The sequence below is a fragment of the Phaethon aethereus genome, assembly GCF_964289735.1.
Source record: "Phaethon aethereus genome assembly, chromosome: 3".
Taxonomy (NCBI): Eukaryota; Metazoa; Chordata; class Aves; order Phaethontiformes; family Phaethontidae; genus Phaethon; species Phaethon aethereus.
This window is the reverse complement of record NC_138576.1, coordinates 76,143,665-76,164,110: the sequence shown is the minus strand read 5'-3', so window position 1 is coordinate 76,164,110 and position 20,446 is coordinate 76,143,665. Positions and strand designations below refer to the sequence as shown.

The following is a 20,446-nucleotide window of genomic DNA, read 5'->3' as shown; positions in this document are numbered from 1 at the left end:
AGCTTTAATACTTTGTTACATGTGTGAGATTTTGTTTAACCTGCTTTTTAAACTTATAAGGGTTTTGGTCATTTCAGGTAACTTGGGTGTATATTCAAGTAACTTGGGATCTAGACAGACTGGAGAGTTGGGCGGAGGGGAACCTCATTAAATTTAACAAGGACAAGTGTAGAGTTCTGGACCTGGGGAGGAACAACCCCATGCACCAGTACTGGTTAGGGGTTGACCTGCTGGAAAGCAGCTCCATGGAGAAGGACCTTAGAGTCCTGGTAGACAACAAATTATCCATGGGACAGCAATGTGCCCTGGTGGCCAAGAGGGCCAATGGTATCCTGGGGTGCATTAAGAAGAGTGTGACCAGCGGGTCAAGAGAGGTTATCCTCTCCCTCTACTACGTGCTGGTGAGGCCTCATCTGGAATACTGTGAAGTTCTGGGCTCCCCAGTTCAAGAGAGACAGGGAACTTTTGGAAAGAGTCCAACGGAGGGCTATGAGGATAATTAAGGGACTGGAACATCTCTCGTATGAGGAAAGGCTGAGAGACCTGGGTCTGTTTAGTCTGGAGAAGAGAAGGCTGCGAGGGGACCTTATCAATGTCTATAAATATCTGAAGGGTGGCTGTCAGGAGGATGGAGCCAGTCTCTTTTTAGTAGTGCCTAGTGATAGGACGAGGACCAATGGGCATAAACTGCAGCACAGGAAGTTCCACCTCAACATGAGGAAAAACTTCCTTACTGTGAGGGTGATGGAGCACTGGAACAGGCTGCCCAGAGAGGCTGTGGAATCTCCTTCTCTGGAGACCTTCAAACCCGACTGGACGCATTCCTATGCAACCTGCCCTAGGTGATCCTGCCTTGGCAGGGGAGTTGAACCAGATGATCTTCAGAGGTCCCTTCCAACCCCTACCATTCTGTAATATGTGTTTATTTTGTGTCAGGTTTTGACAACAAAATATCTTCGGTTTGTAGGATGTATGAAGCAGAATGTTTCTGGAATCTTAAAAGAATGGAAGGAGTAGTCAATCCAACAAACTGCTTGCTCATTTTTTAAAAATTAGAAATTAAAAAAACCCAAAACCAAACAACCTCTGTTAGACCAAATCAGGTGGAAAGGCTTGAGCTTCCAACAAAGGTGTATAAATGATGTGAAGTAGTTGCAGCTATGTTTTGCCCGAACAAATTGTCTTGTGTCAGTTGAGTATTGGCTGTCTGACTATTGTTGAAGTTTAGTTTTTCTTGTCATCTACCTTCATATAGATGCCTGAAGTGAAAGGTAGAACTGGAATAAGGGCGGAAAAAACAATTTGCTAGAGAAACACTGGTAGGGAACTAATAAGTACCAATTTGGCTCTGTGAAAGCAAGAACGTGTGCGCAATCTTGGTTATGTGTATTAAGGAGAGGTGAGTTTGCAATAGAACAGGTACTGAGTAAGCCTGGGCTGTTCAGGAGGGTGAAGAATTCCTCAATCTGCAAAGAAACTTGGACCTTGCCTTGTTTTGTCTAGTCAAATAAAGAACAATAAGAAGAGATATGATGATGAGAATAAGAAAGTACAGGGAAGATGGGCTATTATTAAAGGCTGTTATTAGGTAAGTGGGAATAACAGATGCTAATTGATCAGTCAGGAATAAATACAGTCTGGAAAGGAGAAGAACATTTCTAAATAGAACTTCTGGAGCAGCCTCCAATTAAAAAGATTATAACGTGTTTAAAAAAATAGTTCTTTTAAGGTAGACCCTTGAAAATTTAGGAAAGGCACTATTTGGTGTAGTGTTTATTGTAGCAGGGTACTCTATTCAGTGATCTCCCTCCCAGGCCTGCATTCATGTCACTTTACTATGCACACCTCCATAATACTTGTGTAACAGAGATAGTATAAATAGTGGGGTGGATAAATACATGTACTTGGCAATCGTAATTTTTTTATTCTAATGCTTTAAAGACAAAAATTGTGATTCCTGCTCCACAGTGCTTGTGGGGCAAATTATAGCACAGTTTAGATTTAAAGTCAATGGGAATCCAAGCAAAAGCTTTGCTGCTTTTTTTTGCCAAATCTGACCTACACTTTTATGTTTAAAGAGAAAGGCAGCTGTGGGAGGTTGATCAAAATGAAGTTGTAAGGTTATGCTTAGTTTTTAAAAACCTTGAGAGTACGTTTCCTTAAGAGTAAAGTACCTTGTAAGTGATCTGTTATGTACTTGTAGAATACATGTCAGGAGTGGGCTCTTAGTTTTAAATTTTTGTTAAAAAGAATGCAGGCAACCATTTTGATTTGACAATGTGTTGCCTTTTGTATACACATGGTACATCCAGAGGACATCAAACAGAAGCATCTTGTGAGATGAGAATCAGTGTGCATGATGTGAAGCTGTATAGATGCCTTGGCTATTTGCAGTTTTGTGGGTATTTTCGAGTTGAGTACTTGTCCTTGAGTACAAGGATCTCGTTAAGTCAAGCAGAGACAAAATTAGAAAGGCAAAAGCCCAGCTAGAGCTCAATCTGGCCACAGTCGTAAAGGTTAACAAAAAATGCTTCTACAAATATATTAACAAGAAGAAGAGAGGCAAGGAGAATCTCCATCCCTTATTGGATATGGCAGGGAACATTGTCTCCAAGGACAAGGCTGAGGTACTTAATGCCTTCTTTGCCTCAGTCTTTAATAATCAGACCGGGTATCTGCAGGGTATTCAGCCCCCTGAGCCGGAAGACGGAGATGGAGGGCACAATAAATTCCTCATAATCCAGGAGGAAGCAGTTAAGGACCTGTTAAGCCACCTGGACACCCACAAGTCTATGGGGCCTGATGGGATCCACCCGAGAGTACTGTGAGAGCTGGCGGAGGAGTTCGCTAAGCCACTCTCCATCATTTATCAGCAGTTGTGGTTAACAGGGGAGGTCCCAGAAGACTGGAGGCTTGCCAATGTGACACCCATCTACAAGACAGGCGGGAACTACAGGCCTGTCAGCCTGAGCTCCGTGCTGGGGAAGATCATGCAGCGGTTCATCTTGAGGGTACTCACAGGGCATGTACAGCACAACCAAGGGATCAGGCCCAGCCAGCATGGGTTCATGAAAGGCAGGTCCTGCTTGACCAACCTGATCTCCTTCTATGACCAGGTGACCTGCCTAGTGAATGAGGGAAAGACTGTGGACATTGTCTACCTGAACTTTAGTAAAGCTTTTGGCAGTGTCTCCCACAGCATTCTCCTGGAGAAACTGGCGGCTTGTGGCTTAGACAGGTGTACTCTTCGCTGGGTAAAGAACTGGCTGGATGACCGAGCCCAGAGAGTTGTGGTGAATGGTGTTATATCCAACTGGTGGCCGGTCACAAGTGGTGTTCCCAAGGGCTTTGTTCTAGGGCTGGTCTTGTTCAATATCTTTATCAATGACCTGGATGAGGGGGTGGAGTGCTCCCTCAGTAAGTTTGCAGATGACACCAAGTTGGGTGGGAGTGTTGATCTGTTCGAGGGCAAGAAGGCTCTACAGAGGGACCTGGACAGGCTGGATCGATGGACCGAGGTCAGCTGCATGAGTTTTAATAAGGCCAAGGGCCGGATCCTGCACTTGGGTCACAACAACCCCATGTAACGCTACAGACTTGGGGAGGAGTGGCTGGAGAGCTGCCCGGCAGAAAGGGACCTGGGGGTGCTGGTTGACAGCCAGCTGAACATGAGCCAGCAGTGTGCCCAGGTGGCCAAGAAGGCCAACAGCATCCTGGCCTGTATCAGGAATAGTGTGGCCAGCAGGAGTAGGGAAGTGATCGTGCCCCTGTACTCGGCACTGGTGAGGCCGCACCTTGAATCCTGTGTTCGGTTCTGGTCCTCTCACTGCAAGAAGGATATTGAGGTGCTTGAGCGTGTCCAGAGAAGGGCAACGAAGCTGGTGAGGGGTCTGGAGCACAAGTCTTATGAGGAGCGGCTGAGGGAGCTGGGGTGGTTCAGTCTGGAGAAGAGGAGGCTGAGGGGAGACCTCATCACTCTCTACAACTACCTGAAAGGGGGTTGTGGTGAGGTGGGTGTTGGTCTCTTCTCCCAAGTAACTAGTGATAAGACGAGAGGAAATGGCCTCAAGTTGCGCCAGGGGAGGTTTAGATTGGATATTAGGAGAAATTTCTTTACTGAGAGAGTGGGCAAGCATTGGAACAGGCTGCCCAGGGAGGTGGTGGAGTCACCATCACTGGAAATATTCAAAAAACGTGTGGATGTGGCACTTTGGGACATGGTTTAGAGGGCATGGTGGTGTTGGGTTAACGGTTGGACTTGATGATCTCGAAGGTCCTTTCCAACCTTAATGATTCTGTGATTCTGTGAGTTAGCAATAAGTGTTGATACTTGAATAAATGTTTTAATAATTTCTAGATAGAGCATAGAAACCAAAATAGAAACTTTTCTATTAAGTATTTCCAGGGAAATTTCTAAATACTGGAGTTGAAGGAAAGCTTCCCCCTCACCCCTTTACTTAAACATGTATGCATTTTACTTCAGTCAAAAACTTTTCTGTCCCTTTTAGGTCTTAAGTGAAGAGATGGACGTACAGAGAGACAAACTGGAATGGTTGAACAGAACTGAACCTGAAGTGCTTTTGGATAAAAATGTTGATCTTCAGGAAAAAGACAAACTTTCTGATTGCCTTCAGTCCCTCAGTGTGAGGTGGAAAAAGGTGTGCATTTCTTCAGCATTGGGTACCTGAAGTTGAAAATATGGTGATGTACTTGGAATGATTGTTTTCCTTTCCATATATCTGTGATATGTACTTGGAAGCCATGCAGGCAATGTTCAGGAGATGTGCCCTAAATCATCTCTACGTGAAAACACTGGTGGGCATTTTTTCATCAGAATAAGTTAGTTTAGCTTAGGGTTTTTGTTGATTTTTCTTTTGTATTGTCTTTGTTTTAAATAGCTGGATCAAAAATATTTCGATTATTTGACACAAACACTAACATATTAATTTGAAATTGAGAGAGTTGCAGTAAGTCTTTGTTGTATAGGAAAGTCGGATGTTTGCAGCAATTAAGAGGAAAACAAATGAAGCTGTGGTAAAGCTTAGTGAGAAACTCTTACCAAGTGTGTCTGGTATTCTTCTTGAGTGTAACTGCTGTAAATTAGAAATTGTAGTGTTCAATCTCATTGGTAAGTATATGAGAAGAGAGTAACTTACTGGTTGGAGTAAAACCAGGTTTTTTTCAAGCAAAGCCTGGAATTGCAAATGCAAAAGGAATAGAATTATTTGGGATTATATTATGGATCAGGAGCTAAGAAGTTTTGGGGGCTTTTGCTATTTTTTTCTTTCCATGAACTATCTGTTTTTACCTATGTGGCCTTGAAAACAGGGATTTCTCCTCCTCTTTGTATATTACATCTCCATGTGACTTCCATGCCTTTTAAAAACTTTTAAAAAGCAAAGTAGGCAAATTTTGTCTTCACTATAGTAGAGTTTAGCGTTAACATTTTTTTTTTAAATTAATTCCCTATTTCTCTACTTTCCTGTCACTGATGACCACAAATCATGCTTTGTGTCGTCTTTCCTTCAAAATGTTACTCAAATAGTGAGTCATAGCATTGATGCTTAGGCAGTAAAAAACATGTAAGCAACCTGTCTACAGCAGTTCATTTATTTCTCTCCAAGATTTAGGTAAGACACTGGAATGCATTGAAATAACACTCTGAGTACCTCTTGGCATTTTTATTGTTCTTAAATGATACCTTGAAAAAATTCATTGAAATATATCTGAGGCATGCCATTGTAGCAAGCATGGTGTCTTCTAATAAGTGATTACTTTTTTGCTGTTAATATAGGTTGTCTTACTGTTTTTACTCCTCTCTGCTGGGCTGTAGGTGTTCAGAGAAGTGCCTGACAGAGTGAGAGAACTGGAGGCATTTGTTGGGCAGTCTCATCTTGTTACACAAACAAAGCCTTCTGGTGAGTGATCAATGGTTCTGTTGTGCGTAATTCTATTGAGTTTAATCCTGTTTGTGGTTAAAAATAATCCAAAAAGGAAAACCTTGCGTATGAATTTAGACAAGTGGAAATAAGAAATCCCTGTACTTGGTGTTACCTTCACATTACTATGGGAGAGAGGTGGAACGTTTGGTTAGGGAGAAAGTCACTCTGCTGTTCAGGATTGGGAGAGTCCATTGGGGTTCTCCTGAGAGTTTTGAAATGGAGGAATGTTTTAGTAAAGCTTAGGTCTCCTCATCAGGAGCCAGTATACTAAGTACTGAATAAAAAACAAAATAGCTAAGTTTGTGACAGCCTGGTTTCTTGTGAATTTGTGCCTTGTGGTCACGCCTTTTTTTAATTAAGATCCATTAGAAGATTTCCCTACAGCTAATTATTTGTAAAGTATCTCCTGCATGCAAATTCTCTGCAGTCCTATAAATAAAGGCCATTCTGCATATTTCAGCTCAGCAGACACACAGATAGGTCTTTCTCATCTGCTAGACACTTATCTTCCTGAATCTTGTAGGGGAAGCTGTCTAAATATGATATATTCTTGTATCAGACTGTGACACTGCCCATCTTTTCAAGTTGTTGGAGGCAGATCAGCAGATAGAGTGTAAACAAGATGCCCAAGTCTCCTTTTTAGAAAACTAGGTAAAAAAGGTGGCCCTTGCCAGAAAGAGTTTGGAGCTTGAACTTCTGTAAATTAAATCTTTCTTTTTTCAATATCACATCAGTAAACAAAATTTAAAGGAAGAAAATCAGCTTTTGTTTAAACCTTTCAAAACCTTGATTCAGTTTGTTTTCCTTTCATACAAGGTGTTTGTTAAGTAAAGCTCCTGCATTTCATTGCTTGAGGCAAGTGTGTAATATTCATGGTCCAGCTTGATTTAACTTAGTGTTTTCTTGGAACTACACAACCAAACAGAGCTTCTGGGGTGAATCTTACTGTTCAGCTCATTCCTCACTTCTTTGTAGTGTCAGGTTAAAAAGATAGAAGGGATGAGGCTGAACTAGTGGGCATCTGTCCCTTCTTAGGACAGTTATATATTGCCAAGCCCATGAAGCAACTATTGCAGTAGCTTGACTGACTTGTGCTTATGTGAATGCCGAGCCAAGAGTGGGGAAAACCTTTCTGCCACATAATACAAAAGTGAGGAAGACAATTTTAGATGTTTATCTTAAACAGAAGGATTAATTGTAATGCTTTATAAGGGTCAATTCCCTTTTGTGTCAAAGAGAGTTTATCTTCACTCCATTAGATTTAGTGTCATTTTGCCTTTGCTTTGTTTTGTATTTAGGTTGAATCATTTGGGTGGGTCTTTGGCATGCAATGAAATAACAGCCCTTAAAAAGAAAAAGGCAAAAGGAATTTCTGATTACTTAGTTTCTTAGTCAAATGCAAATTTTGCTGTGCTTTCTCAGTAGATGTTGTTGCATATTTATAACAATGACAGAAAAACTCTGTAATTCCCACAACTGCACATGTGGCCGTGGCTTCTTTTCTTTAACAAAAACTCCAAAATCTGTTTCAGATGTCCAAAAGGTGGTGCTAGTATCTTCTTCATTGGAAATTCCTGTTCAGACTCAGCAGGCTTTGGAACTTTCTGCACCTGCTGATCTGGATAAAACTACAACTGAGTTGGCTGACTGGTTGGTATTGATTGACCAGATGCTCAAGTCAAACATCGTCACCGTGGGAAATACTGAAGAAATCAATCGGACTATTGCACGAATGAAAGTATGTATTTTTGTCAAGGCTGGTAGATTGGTGAACTGGCTCATACTTTAATAGCTTGTACATACAGTAAAGAAATTACATGTGTGTTTAAAAAAAAAAAAAAAGGGAAAAAAGAAACTGCAGTAAATGCATAACTTGAAAATTACATTTTAAATGCTGTCTTTATTACACTCCCCTCCTCTCTACTATTTCCTGCTAATTCCAGTGTCCCTGTGTGAGCTATATGTGATCTAGGTGCTGCTATATTTTTTTTTTTGTTTTAAACAAAGCATATAGAGAATATCTCCTGAAAATGACGACTTTTTGGGAATGTATAGATAGCTTATGCTGAAAACTTTGGAGCAGCTTCGTATTTGCTTGGAGGGTGACCTTTATGATCCACTTTCTAGTGGTTTCTAATGAGTTTTGTTGTGTTGTAGTTAGACTAAACTGGTATCCAGAGATATGCAAAAATAATTAAAAGTCATTACAAATGCATATGTTATAAATGTTTGTTTCTGTTGATAGCTCATGCTATGCTGAACCATGACTAAGGGCAGTACTTGTGAGATGTATGCTACCATTAATGTTCATTTTATTTGACTTGGTATCAATTCACATGAGTAACTGTAGATTAAAAGCTGCAGACTAAAGAAGTGCTAAACTGTTTCTGTGGGTGTCTAACATAATCTGGAATTTGAAAGAATAACATGATGTACAGTAACTTTAGAAACACTTTCTTTTAACTGTATAACACTTGTAATATCATCTTCTGGTACATTGCCGTAGTGAAATAACTAAATTTTTAATACAATATATAGTCTGATTTTTCCTCCCTGGTCTTTTCCTTCTCCATCCCGTGCATGCCGTGCACTGCCACCCCCGCCCCACAATGATCAGAGCTTGGTAAGAGGAATATAAGTTATGGGAGAGTGAAAAATAGATAGTGGAAAATACTGCGCAATGACTGTGGTAACTGTGTGGTTTGTACAGGTTAACCTTCACCTCTGGATTTTCAGTAACTGTAATTCAAAATATTTTGCTTTTTAAAGCAGTGCTGTAGTACTGTGACAATTCAAGGGTTACGCCATCCATCTACTTGTGGTGACACATATATGTTTTGTTTTATCTACAAAATAGAGTTGATGTTAACTAAATTCTGCTTTTTGGACTTAAAATCATATTCTAATTCTCAACAGATAACAAAGGCAGATCTGGACCAGCGGCACCCTCAGCTTGATTCTGTTTTTACATTGGCTCAGAATTTGAAAAATAAAACTTCCAGTTCAGACATTAGGACAGTCATCACAGAAAAATGTAAGTTTCTCCATTCTGCATTTGCAAATACGATGCTTCCATGGCAGTAAAAAATTCTTCATATCTTTCTCTTGCAGTCTTGATTTTGAGCCTAGCTGAAGTTGCCTTCTTGAACAACTGAAAACTTAGCAGTTAAGTGGCTTTCACTCAAACAGTCTAATGAAAATTTCTGGAACAAGAATTGCCACTTGTTTTTTTGACAAGACTTTTTTTTTTCAAGTACAAAGATAAATATTTTTCCTGGGATTTCAAAATATTTTATGAAGAATTTGAGTTACTTGACAGCCACAGACCCAGGGATGAGGATTTTTTATTTATTGATAAAAAGAACTAATCGTGTATCTTTATTTTTGTTGAGCTATGATGCACTGGACAGTTAGGGAAAAGCATGAATGTATCAACTTAGGACACTAAGTTTGTGTACGTACTTTTGAAATTGTTGACAGAGTGAGTAGAGCTTTTAAGTCACTGATATGTACTTCAAAATTGAGTTACCAGTTTAAAGGTCCCCACCCGCTTTGAAAATTTATTTTACTGGCCCTTAAGGAAAGAAAATGTACAACTGACACAATTACAAACTAAAGGACAATGTGTTCTTTGAACTCTTAAGCTTTGTTGTTTGCTAAGATTAGAAAATTAATGCAGCAGGAAATACCACAGTTTAGAAGTAAAAACGGACAGATATATTTCCCTGTGTTCTTCGCTCCAATGTAGTTTTCCTTTTCTACATCTACCTGAATTTCGTTGGTGTCCTTAAGACTTTCTGAAGATAACAGGATCAGTTAGAAAAGCCCACAGAAATGTTAAAGGGTCTGATGAGATGGCATCCACTAAGATTCACAGGAGCTATGGATTGGTAGGGGAGTAAGATCCAAAGAAGCTGAAACAACTTGCAGGGCCCGAGTTTTGCAGCCACTCAGAACTAGGGGTCAGGTGGAAACTTGGGGGAGGATAGTAACTATGTAGTATGTGGCAGTCAGTCAACAAAGGGAGAAAATGTTCTTGATTCTTCAAAAAAGGTGAACAAGGAATAAAGGGAATTGCATGTTGACAATTTCAGTAACCCTATAGTCATGCTCATCCAAGGTGGTAACAGAGAAGCTGTGTATGCTGCCATGGATGAAGTTTTCAGTAGATAACCTAGATGTGTGTGAAGATTTTGCTACCTGTCATGAAAGACAAAAAAACTGAAGGTTTTGTTGCTACTGATATTTGTAAAGAAAAGTTTGCTCTTTGAAGAAAAGTGAAGCTCAGGACTGCTTTATTCACCTTGTTGTTTAAACACTGAGGGGAATATACCGATGTCCTACAAACTCCTGTGAGCCTGCTGTATGTTGTTAGATGAAGACTAATTACTCAAAGAGCTAGGAGCACAGAAATAGAGAAAGTCTTCCTTGTCTGGAACTTCCCTCCCAATTACTGAATGGACATTGGCAATTAAAAACACAGTCTCATTAGGAGTTCTTCCCGATCTTTCCGCCTTTGATACCAGACTGGTGCCTCTGACAACTTTTTCTAGGAACATAACTATTGAACCCACTGAACGCTAAGGCTACCAAGAATTTTGCTGTTTTTCTGTCCTGTTGTGGTGGAGACTGAGAGGGGAAATATTTCAACAGTGCAGAGAGTAAGGTTAACCTGGCCATTAACAGGGAAAAATATATCAAGAAATATTCCTTCTAAAATATTAGGAACACCGAAACAGGTAAAACACTGGCACAGGTTGCTCAGAGAGGTGGTAGGTGCCCCATCCCTGGAAACATTCCAGGTCAGGTTGAACGGGGCTCTGAGCAACCTGGTCTAGTTGAAGCTGTCCCTGCTTATTGCAGGGGGGTTGGACTAGATGGCCTTGAGAGGTCCCTTCCGACCCAAAGATTCTATGATTCTATGTATACATCAAATATCTATCTATTTCAACCAAGTTGCTATTGTAGGCAGCTGTTTCTCAGAAATTTTTTTTTTTTCCTTCTAGTTTTGTGGGGAGAGCCTAAACACTTAAGAGGTTTTTCCCTGCAGTTCATTAGCCAGCACACAGGGCTTCACTCCTGCTGTTTTTGCTTTGCTGTTTTGGTGAAACCACTGATCTCTCCCGGCAGCTGATGGTTTCCTTTGAACATAATCTTTATCCAATATAGTAACATCTTTAATAAAAACCCATACTATTATTTGCTATTGGGGTACTGAGGCTTTCTTCTAAGTTCTTATTCAGCATGACCTATGTCATGCCTGAAAATTAATCCAAAAGTTGCCTGTGGGTTGAAATGGATGAATCTACATTGCACAGATTATTGGGTTTGTCCACTGGTAATACAGTTATTTTGACAAATGGGCTTTGCTGCCACAGCCTTTGAGAGCTTTGTGAAACTAAACAGAATATTGTTCAATGTATTAAAGAGATCTTCCCAAGCAGATCAAGCATAATGCCATTGTATACTTGTGAAAGGTTAAAAAGAAAAATACAAAGGGTAATTCACTTAAGTGTTTTTAGCTTAAGCGCTACCTTTGGCGTTTTTACTTTATGGAAGATTGAAGTGATCTGAGTATCAAGTGTGTTAGTTTTCTAATAAAATTACATACTTACTGTTTATATACTGCCCACCTGTTGCTGCTCAGGGTACAGGTATACTCAAGAAATTGAGCTTAGTTATTTTTGGTTTGTTTGCTTTTTTACATTTGCTTTTTTACTCTTTAGTTCTAGTGATATAACATGTTACTAATAACTGTCATGATAGGTAATAGGGAAACCTGTTTCAACCTCTGTAGACCTTCAAGTAATATGCTTTTTTTAATGGTCTGTAAGCGTTAAGCAGAAAGTATGATGCTACTCATTTCTCTCTGAAGGCAGACTTACTGCTTCCCTGACACACTACTTTCTGTCCTAGGCTCTTGTCATGTGGTCTTTTTCACCCTTATTAAAGGTTAAAGCCTCTTTATTGATCATTTAATGTAACTCTGTTTATTGAGAGAGGAATGGGATACTTGAAGGAAATAGGGTGTAATCAATAACTTGTCTGTTCTGCTGTGTAATCTACATACACCTGTAGAAACCAGTGGTGGAATGAAAGTGCCAAAGTAGGTTGTTACCTACTAGGTGTTTCTACCTCAGCCAAAATTGTAGTATAGGTGCTGCTAGACAGCATTCAACACACAGTGTTCTGGGAAGCTTAGTTCACCTTATATAAGCTATCCAGATCTAAACAGTATTTATTTGTTTATTTGTACTGGCTTAAGTCGCAGATGCACAAGGATGACTTGCTGGTATAGCCATCACCCTAAAATTTGACCCCGTGGAGTCCTGCTGCTGGCGTATCTCTGTCACGCAGCTGTGGCAGATTTGCTTCCCACATGTGTGTACTTAAAAAGTAAAATAATGCCTTTGAAATATTCCAGAAATAATAGTTGTTAGCTGTATGCTGATTCACTTAAACGAGAGGTGGCCCAAACACCTGAATTTTCGTTTGCTTGTGTGAATGTGTAAACTACATGGGGAACTAAAATACTGAATATGGAAACCACTGTATTTGAGAATGAATTCTATTATTGCCTCTTTTCCTAAGAATTAAGTGGTAGTTGTGGCTACTTGTTTATTTACCTTGAACTTTTCATATTCTGTATTGTCTTCCATAGTGGAAAAGGTGAAGAACCAGTGGGACAATACCCAGCATGGTGTGGAGGTGCGGCAGCAGCAGCTGAAGTACATGCTGACAGACAGCATGCAGTGGGATGAGCAGAGGCAAGAAATGGAGCATCTCATGGAGCAGTGTGAGATCCGTCTGCGTATGCTCCTGCAGGCCCCAAAAGAGATGCTTGCCAAACAGATTTCAGAAAACAAAGTAAGACCACCTACACATTTTTTTTTCCCCTCCCAGCCTCCTCATTCTCTGCTAATGGATTCAACTGATGTGCAAATATGCAATTTAGTTGTAGGACTGATTTGGCAATTCTGTCTCTTTTTGGGTGTGATATATTCTAAATTGTCTCTATTTTTTCATATATCAGACTTCCTGAGAATCACTTTCTGGGAGGGAAAGGGGTGGCATGTGCATGTGTGTCTTTTTGAAATGAGTATGTTGTAGCATCAAATAAATGATATTATGCAATAAGCTTGAACCTCAGACCAATAAAAGTTTAATCATACAGACACAGAATGTAGCATGTATTACTTCACAGAAACCTATTAACAGTAGTTTAGTAAATCAGGAATGGACCAAGTTATTTAAAATTATCCTGAATTTCACTTCTGATGGGTGCCAGGCATATTCAACACTACTATTTTTTTTTTTGTCCCCCAATCCCATGCAATCTTCACTGCTTTTCATATCACAGCAAACCTGCTGTGATAAATCAATAAGTCTGATGTCCTTTGTCCTGGTGGCTGTCAGAAAAAGGGCAGGCTGTAGGTGGCACAGGATGAGAACTAAATAGACAAATCAGTGAGGAGGGGCTCTTCTCAATACTGCACTGATAACAGAGCTGTAAAGGGGTATGTGTGTATATACACACATATATTCATGAAAGGACAATGTAGGGGTGCAACTGGGTATGGAAAGAAGCAGGGAGTATGATAGTGAGAATTCCTCACTGATCCATACCTATTTCAGTAAACAGTAAAATTGCATGCTTTTCATCGTCTTTCTCCATGTGAGCAGGGGATTGGAAATGGACTATAGGTCTGCTTTGCTTTCTTAAGTGAAAGTAGGCCTGTGCCCAGACATATAGTATGGAGATCATAAGATACATCTGGACATATATATATGCAAATACTTTTTTTTCAGTTAGAAATAATCTTGAATTCAGGATTCTGTAAAGTCAAGGCACCTTATGAATATCCTGCCACGATAAGCAAACACATCTAATGTATTTTCTTCATTTAAAAACAAAAAAACCCCACCAAACAATGAAATCAAATTCTCATGCTGTGCACTTCATTTATGCCACTTTTAGCTGCCGCTTATATCACTATTATCATAATTTAAACTCATTCATGCTACTAAAAATATGGAAGTGTTTTTATTTCTTTTGCCGGTAAAACACAGAAGAAGAATTTTCTAGACTTTGGCAATTCTGACGAATACAATTTTTCCTCACCTGTTTCTGTTTTGATTGGTTGATTGTCAGGACACTTATATCTGTAGATATTCTTCTAAAGATTTTTCTTCCAGGTGAAAAATATGCACAATTTTTGTGTTTTGCAAAAAGGAGAGTTTTGTAATATGATTAAATGCATAATATGAAATACAGTATGATTTTTATTTTTCTGTGTCTCATTCCAAATTGCTTTTTAGCTGTTAGTACAGGATTTGCATAGAGGTGACATCACAGTAGCTGCATTCAATGATCTTTCTAATAAACTTCTTCGAGAGTATCGTGATGATGACACAAGGAGGGTCAAGGAAACCACTGACCAAATGAACACTTGTTGGCTTAATCTGAACCAAAGGTAATTACAAGGTTTCACTCTATATATAGCTTTTTGTGTCTTAAACTTGTATCCTATGTATACATGAGTATTGCAGTCTCTTCTCTGTCTGCTTTTCTGCAGCATTTAGGGCTACTGTGGATAATTAGTCAATTACAGTGAAGCTGTTTTGAGTTTTGATGATGGAAATTCCCACAGTTCACCATGGAAGGCTTCTGTATGACTTGCAATTTATGTGGTGTTTTTTTTAAGGGGGGGAAAAAAAAAGTACTTCTCTCATGTTTGGTCTCATGTTTGCCTGTGACTATTCTCTAAATGTCCTTGAACAGTTCCTCTCCTGTTCCTTGATGCTGGTATTGCTGTATGTATTTGTAGTTTATTGCTGTGCTTTCTCTTCATAAGGCTCTAAGTATTCAGCTTGGTCTTCCAACACATGAATTCATTATGGCCTCTCATCTAATGGAAATTTTCCCTGAATGGGGCTGTGCTTCGGATTCTTGAGCGCAATGCTTCTAGCACTGCCATCTAGAAAATACTTGAGCTATAGGAACCGAGACTTACTTGAAACTTACTTCTTTCTTATTCATCCTCTATTAGGACATACTTACAAATATGTCTTAAGGAAAACATGGTATTTCCCTATGCATAATATGTTTTCGTGCAAGGTAATCTAATCTCTGCAGAGACACTTTTTAGTATTTGAGAGACAATTAACATTGAGAGTAGTGTCTGACTCAGTGCCTGTAGATTAAAGGACACTATGCTTTGCAGTTAGAGGGACAGAAGAGAAAATTGATCCTGTTTATATGGGAGTGGGGCAGATGACAACCGAAGTGTGTATGTATTTGTGCACATATGTGCATGTAAAAGGGGCAGCTGCTTTTGTAATGAGATGTCAGTTAAGGGAATAAAAATCCTACGTAATAAAGCCTCTGAAATTGCTGTTATAATCCTGGGGAATGAGAGGAGGCGAACTTTGCAGTGGCAAGAAGTAGGTGGTGAAGGAAGCAGAGTGGAATGTAGTCTTACCCTTCTTTGGAGGAAAATGGTACCTCAGTCATATTGTGCTTTTGTTGTGGTAGCTGGTTTCATGGTTGTGTCCATTGAGAAAAGAGGTACAACACAGGCGAAACTTTGTATGGCTCATTCCATGTGATCATTTGAGAGAGAATAAAAATTTGTTAATCTCTAAATGTTTTGAGACATAAGGTAGGATTTTTCAAGTGAGTAAAACACTTCATAATTATTCTGTGTGGTGCAGACAACTTTTTATGGTCCTTCAGAAAACTTCCAATAGACTGTGGGAAAGGCTTTGGCATATGACAAAACTTCCTTGGCTTTTTACTTTTACTTTTTCTGAACTAGGTCATAGTGATGAGGTCATCTCCTGAAATGGCCCTTCCTGACCATTAGTTTGCCTTAAAGATTAGGGACTGCAGCACTCTCACCATCAGATAGTAATTTCTTTCCTCAAAGTAAACTAATAATTTTTCTAAAAATGCTATTAACTTCATCTGAATGTCATGATGACATCTGGGGATGAAGATGCAATTAGAGGGTGAGGGAAACAGTTCTTTGTTGGATTAGCAGTAAGAGTAGACTCCAGCTGTGTAGTAGTCTCATTCACATTCAGACTTTGCACTGTTTTGGCTAGAACTGGCATAAAACTGCCCACCACTCAGAGCAGGTGACCAGAAAGTAGAGCTCCTGCCTGGAAGCCTCTAATTATTTATGAATCTGCTCAAAGTCAGCAATAATAAGCAATTTCGTTGTGTGTATAGCTGAAGGTCCTCAGTTATTACTGGGGCTACTGATGAATATCTGCTTTCTTTCTTAACTAGGGATAGAACATAAAGGAGAACTCTGAGAGCTGGTGGGTAGCCAGAATGTGGAGCTGCTCAACATAACCCCGTGGAATGGCAGAGCAGAATTAAAAGGGGAGAATGTGTAGTGAAAGCACCATTTCAAGGGAATGAAGGTTTTTGTTACTTGCTTTAAAGGCAATAAAAAGAAATACCAGTCAACCTTGAGCAGCAATGCTTACTTCATGTGGCAGATCTTGGGACACGCAGGGTTTGTACATGGAGGACACATGTGGCCCTATGGCTTCTAAGCGCAGATCTGTACTTATAGCACGATGCTTTAAAATACCATTTTTTCCCCCCATGGTTGGAGGTTGTGGCAGGAGTCCTTAGTAACATCACCTGGGGAACTCATAGTCCTGAACAGCACAAGAACAGGAAGACTGTAGCCACACATGTAAAGTTGGAGTGTATTAGAAGACAGTTGGCATCAAGAGATTGAAGCTCCCCAACTTGACATTGTGTCAATTGGATACATTGTCCAGTGGCTATTTATGTTCTATTTTTATATTTCAGGGTGAAACTGAATTTTTCTGTGTAGTTATTCTGTGTGTTTTCACTGCCTCAGTAATGGATTACAGTTGCTGTCTGTACTGTCTCAGATGTTATTTTCTGACTTTCATTTGATCACACACTTGTATGCATTGCAGATTTTTAGTTTAAATCTGAAAAAAATAGTTGGGTGGAACAGAAACCTGCAACAGTGCCATGAAATCTTAAATAGTAGAGTGACAATTTTCTTTTTCTTGGACGTGTCTTTGCTAATAGAATCTGCTTAGACCTTCTCCACTATCACTGTGTTAAGTGAAGGATTCCCCAGGTTCTCCTTACATTTAATTCTTACATCCTGGAAGGACCCTTTGTCTTTGGAGGCTGTTCTAACAGTGTTAGAAATCTTTGGGAATCTGATTCATCTTTTTCTAGCATGGGGTATTCGTTAATCTGCAGTACAGAATTCTCCATCATTTTCTATTTTACATTTGTGATCTTTACTGGAAGGGAATGAAAGTATTTGTGTCTCCTCTGTAAAAGTATTGCTTGCTACTGCTATACAGGTCCTCTTAATCTTAGAACATTAGTTGTAAAGCTTCTAATTTATGCTGCTGGAGTACATATTTAGTGAAATTAATGGTTTTCAGATTTAATTCAAATATGATGACAGCCAGTGGGACTGTAATAGGATTCCAGTCTTTCCTTTAATTTCAACCAAGCAGAAAGTTTGAGAAAATAAAGCTTGAGGCTGAAAACTGTTCTTCAATGAATGTTACTAGCTACAAAGTTCAGGTTGTCTCGGTTCCCATGTAGTACATCAGTACTTAGACTTACGAGATCTGGGTCACTTAGTGTTTCATCTTTTGGGTCTTTTCTTTTTCTTTGAAGGTCATCTTTATTACCAGTCTGTTCTTCCTGTTGTCACTCCTGTTCTTCCACCTTTGGCCTTAACCCCCTGCTAGGGAAGAAAATCCCTGCAGAGGGTGAGGGTTTTGAAGTCAGAGCTCATAACTGCTTTTACTTCACATTTTTCTTGCACTTCCTTGGTGTGCTCTAATTTTTTTTTTTATCTTTTCTAGGCAGTATCTATCAAGCCATTTGTAATCCCTAGCATGCTATTTACTATATTTTCTCAAGAGTGGGTGAAGCATTCCAGAGCTTCAAGTGAGAAGCAAAAATGAAGGCTTCTTGTCCTGCTAGTCATTTACTAGTAGCCAAAACTTAGGCAAGCATGAAGTCAGGAACGATTCACACAGTCTTATTTTGGATAAAGCAATTATTAACCAGTGACATTAAAAACTAAACACAGTGATTCCCTAATACTGTTGGGCAGTACTGTTGCCACACCATTGCAAGGAGGAAAGAACGCCTAAGTAGAACAGGAGGAGGTAGAAGACACATAAGTTTGGGCCTGTCTGGAGAAACATGTTCAATTCTTGTGAAAATATCAAATGTTGAGTGTTTTAGCCTTGTCTTAATTGAAATTAAATATCATTTTGCCCCTGAAATCTGACAATATGGTTAGTGCCTAACATAAAAGTAAAATGGAACTTCCTACTTACTGAGCAGCAACATTCTAGATAGTAGCCCTGTTAGGGATTTCTGTACAGTGTGCTGGTGTGGGACAGCAGTCTACACTGGATGAAATTTAGCTTGTCATGCTTTAATTAACGTTGTTAATTAGAGCTTTTAAAATTGCTGACTACAACAGTTTCCCAGCTGAGTTTCATTTCAATGATAACCTCTGTTATGTAAAGGTATAATGTGATCTTTTTTCTAGGAAATCTTTTGAAGTTGCTTACCAACAATATAATCCAAAGGTTTTTAATGAGTTTCTTACATTGTAAAATATCCTCTTACAAACAAAAACTTTTGTGTTTGTACCAACTGGAGATTTTTTGGACTGATTGAAACCCAAATTGAAAATTTGGACTATATTCTGCCAGTCTTTTTTTAGATTTAAGCTTGTTGAGTATGGCTTGATTGTTATGATGGCAGTATATTACTCTGTTCGTTAGAGTGATAGTGTCAAAAGTCTTCTCTCTTAGCAGAGAGAACCAGGTATTTGACTCTTCATCCCTCAGCACTTTAGCTCTTGCAAATTTAGGGAAATTTTTCTGCTCACTGTAAAGGAGGAAGAAGAAAATCCCCCAAACCTTCAGTGCTTCTACTCTGTATGACTTCTGTTGATGAGGAGAAGCATTCATACTTTTCACACATGGGAAGAACACATGCCTTTTTAAAAGGGGCTGTGACATATATAACCAGTTCAGAACATCTGTGTGTAGCTATAGATAAAATCACGAGAAAAACAGTGATACAAATAATGATAAAGCAAGCTGTGACAGATGTATACTTTCTTAATAGAGATAACTTTCAGATTTCCTTTTAGTAGTTTCATTATAATGTATATAATGCGGTATGTTATGGGGGTATATTCTGACACTTGTCTTGTTTTCAGAGCTGTTGATAGGCAGAACTTCTTGGAGACAGAGCTGAAGACAGTACAGGCCTCACACAAGGATCTGGAGAGCTTCCTCAAGTGGCTTCAAGAGGCAGAGACGACAGTTAATGTTCTAGCAGATGCATCCCAGCGTGAGAACATTGCTCAGGACAGTGCCTGCATAAGGGAACTCAGAAAGCAGATGCAGGTGAGAAACTAAATAATACTACTGCTGTTCATGCTTTTTCTCAATTGCAAAAGTTATAAAGGAAAGCTACCTACTGGAGTGTGAAGATCTGCGGCTTATTGGAGGGTGCTAAAACCACTGTTTTAAGTCAGGTGTGTGAAGGAAGCAGATTTTTCTTCCTTAGGTTTGAAATACATATTTTGTGAACCTCTGTAGCACTGAGGGCTCTTAAATGTCCTGACTGTATTCATGGAGTGCATAGTTGATTAAACCAAGTCATGTTGTGTGATTGTCCAACCAAAGGATTTAATCTACTTCCCTCCAAGTAAAGCCCTCCTGGGCTGCACTGTCTCCTATCCCTGTCTGCTGCCTTCTTCCTGCTTTTACAGCAATCCAAGAAATTGTCATGCTTGCATCACCTCTTCTCCCTTTCCTGCTGCCCAGCAGCTCGCCAGCTGGCCTTCCTTCCTGTACAGGCCACAGACTGGAAAGCTGAGAAATAACTGAGGAGGCTAAGTGACACCCCTTACAGTCCTTCTTAATAGATGGACATCCTAGCTTGTCTGAAATCGAGAAGGGAGACCCCTTTTTCTTGTCTAAGAAGCATGGACTAATGCAGTACTTACCACATTGTCTGGCTTTTCCTGCCTTTGCATGTCACATACATCTCCTTTAGGGAGGTAGGTGGGAGAGAGAGGAGCTGGGTTCAGTCTGCATTAAGGGTACAGTGTATTGAGGGAAAACAGGAGGAAAAGGTGTGGAGACCTGACAGGTCTTTTAAAAAGTAATATATTTGGGTCTGTGGCAGCAAAAGGTTGAACATCACTGCCTGAAAGTATTTTGTGATTCTATGATATATGAATTTCCTTTGTCCTGTTTACCTGATGTGAACACTGTTCATGTGTCATCTTTCTCCTGAACATTTTGATATATTTTTTCCTTTAGATTTCCTCATTTAACACAATTATTTTGACAGGCACAGAAACGAGAGGCTAGATTAGTTCTTAAATCCTGCACTCTGGGTTTGGAATATTGTCATCTGTGGTCTAAGTTCATGGGGTTTCATA

General features: G+C 39.6%; 1 protein-coding gene across 1 annotated transcript in view; it reads left to right on the top strand.

The window, feature by feature from the left end:
* UTRN (utrophin) overlaps nt 1–20,446 on the top strand; it is a gene marked incomplete at its 3' end in the record, with an annotated part of 391,562 nt that overhangs the window by 158,473 nt on the left and 212,643 nt on the right. The window contains exons 45-51 of the mRNA XM_081998557.1: nt 4,509–4,658; nt 5,834–5,918; nt 7,475–7,680; nt 8,859–8,976; nt 12,604–12,809; nt 14,262–14,416; nt 19,211–19,400. Of these exons, the coding sequence (XP_081854683.1) occupies nt 4,509–4,658; nt 5,834–5,918; nt 7,475–7,680; nt 8,859–8,976; nt 12,604–12,809; nt 14,262–14,416; nt 19,211–19,400 (1,110 nt within the window). The remainder of the gene's footprint in view (nt 1–4,508; nt 4,659–5,833; nt 5,919–7,474; nt 7,681–8,858; nt 8,977–12,603; nt 12,810–14,261; nt 14,417–19,210; nt 19,401–20,446) is intronic.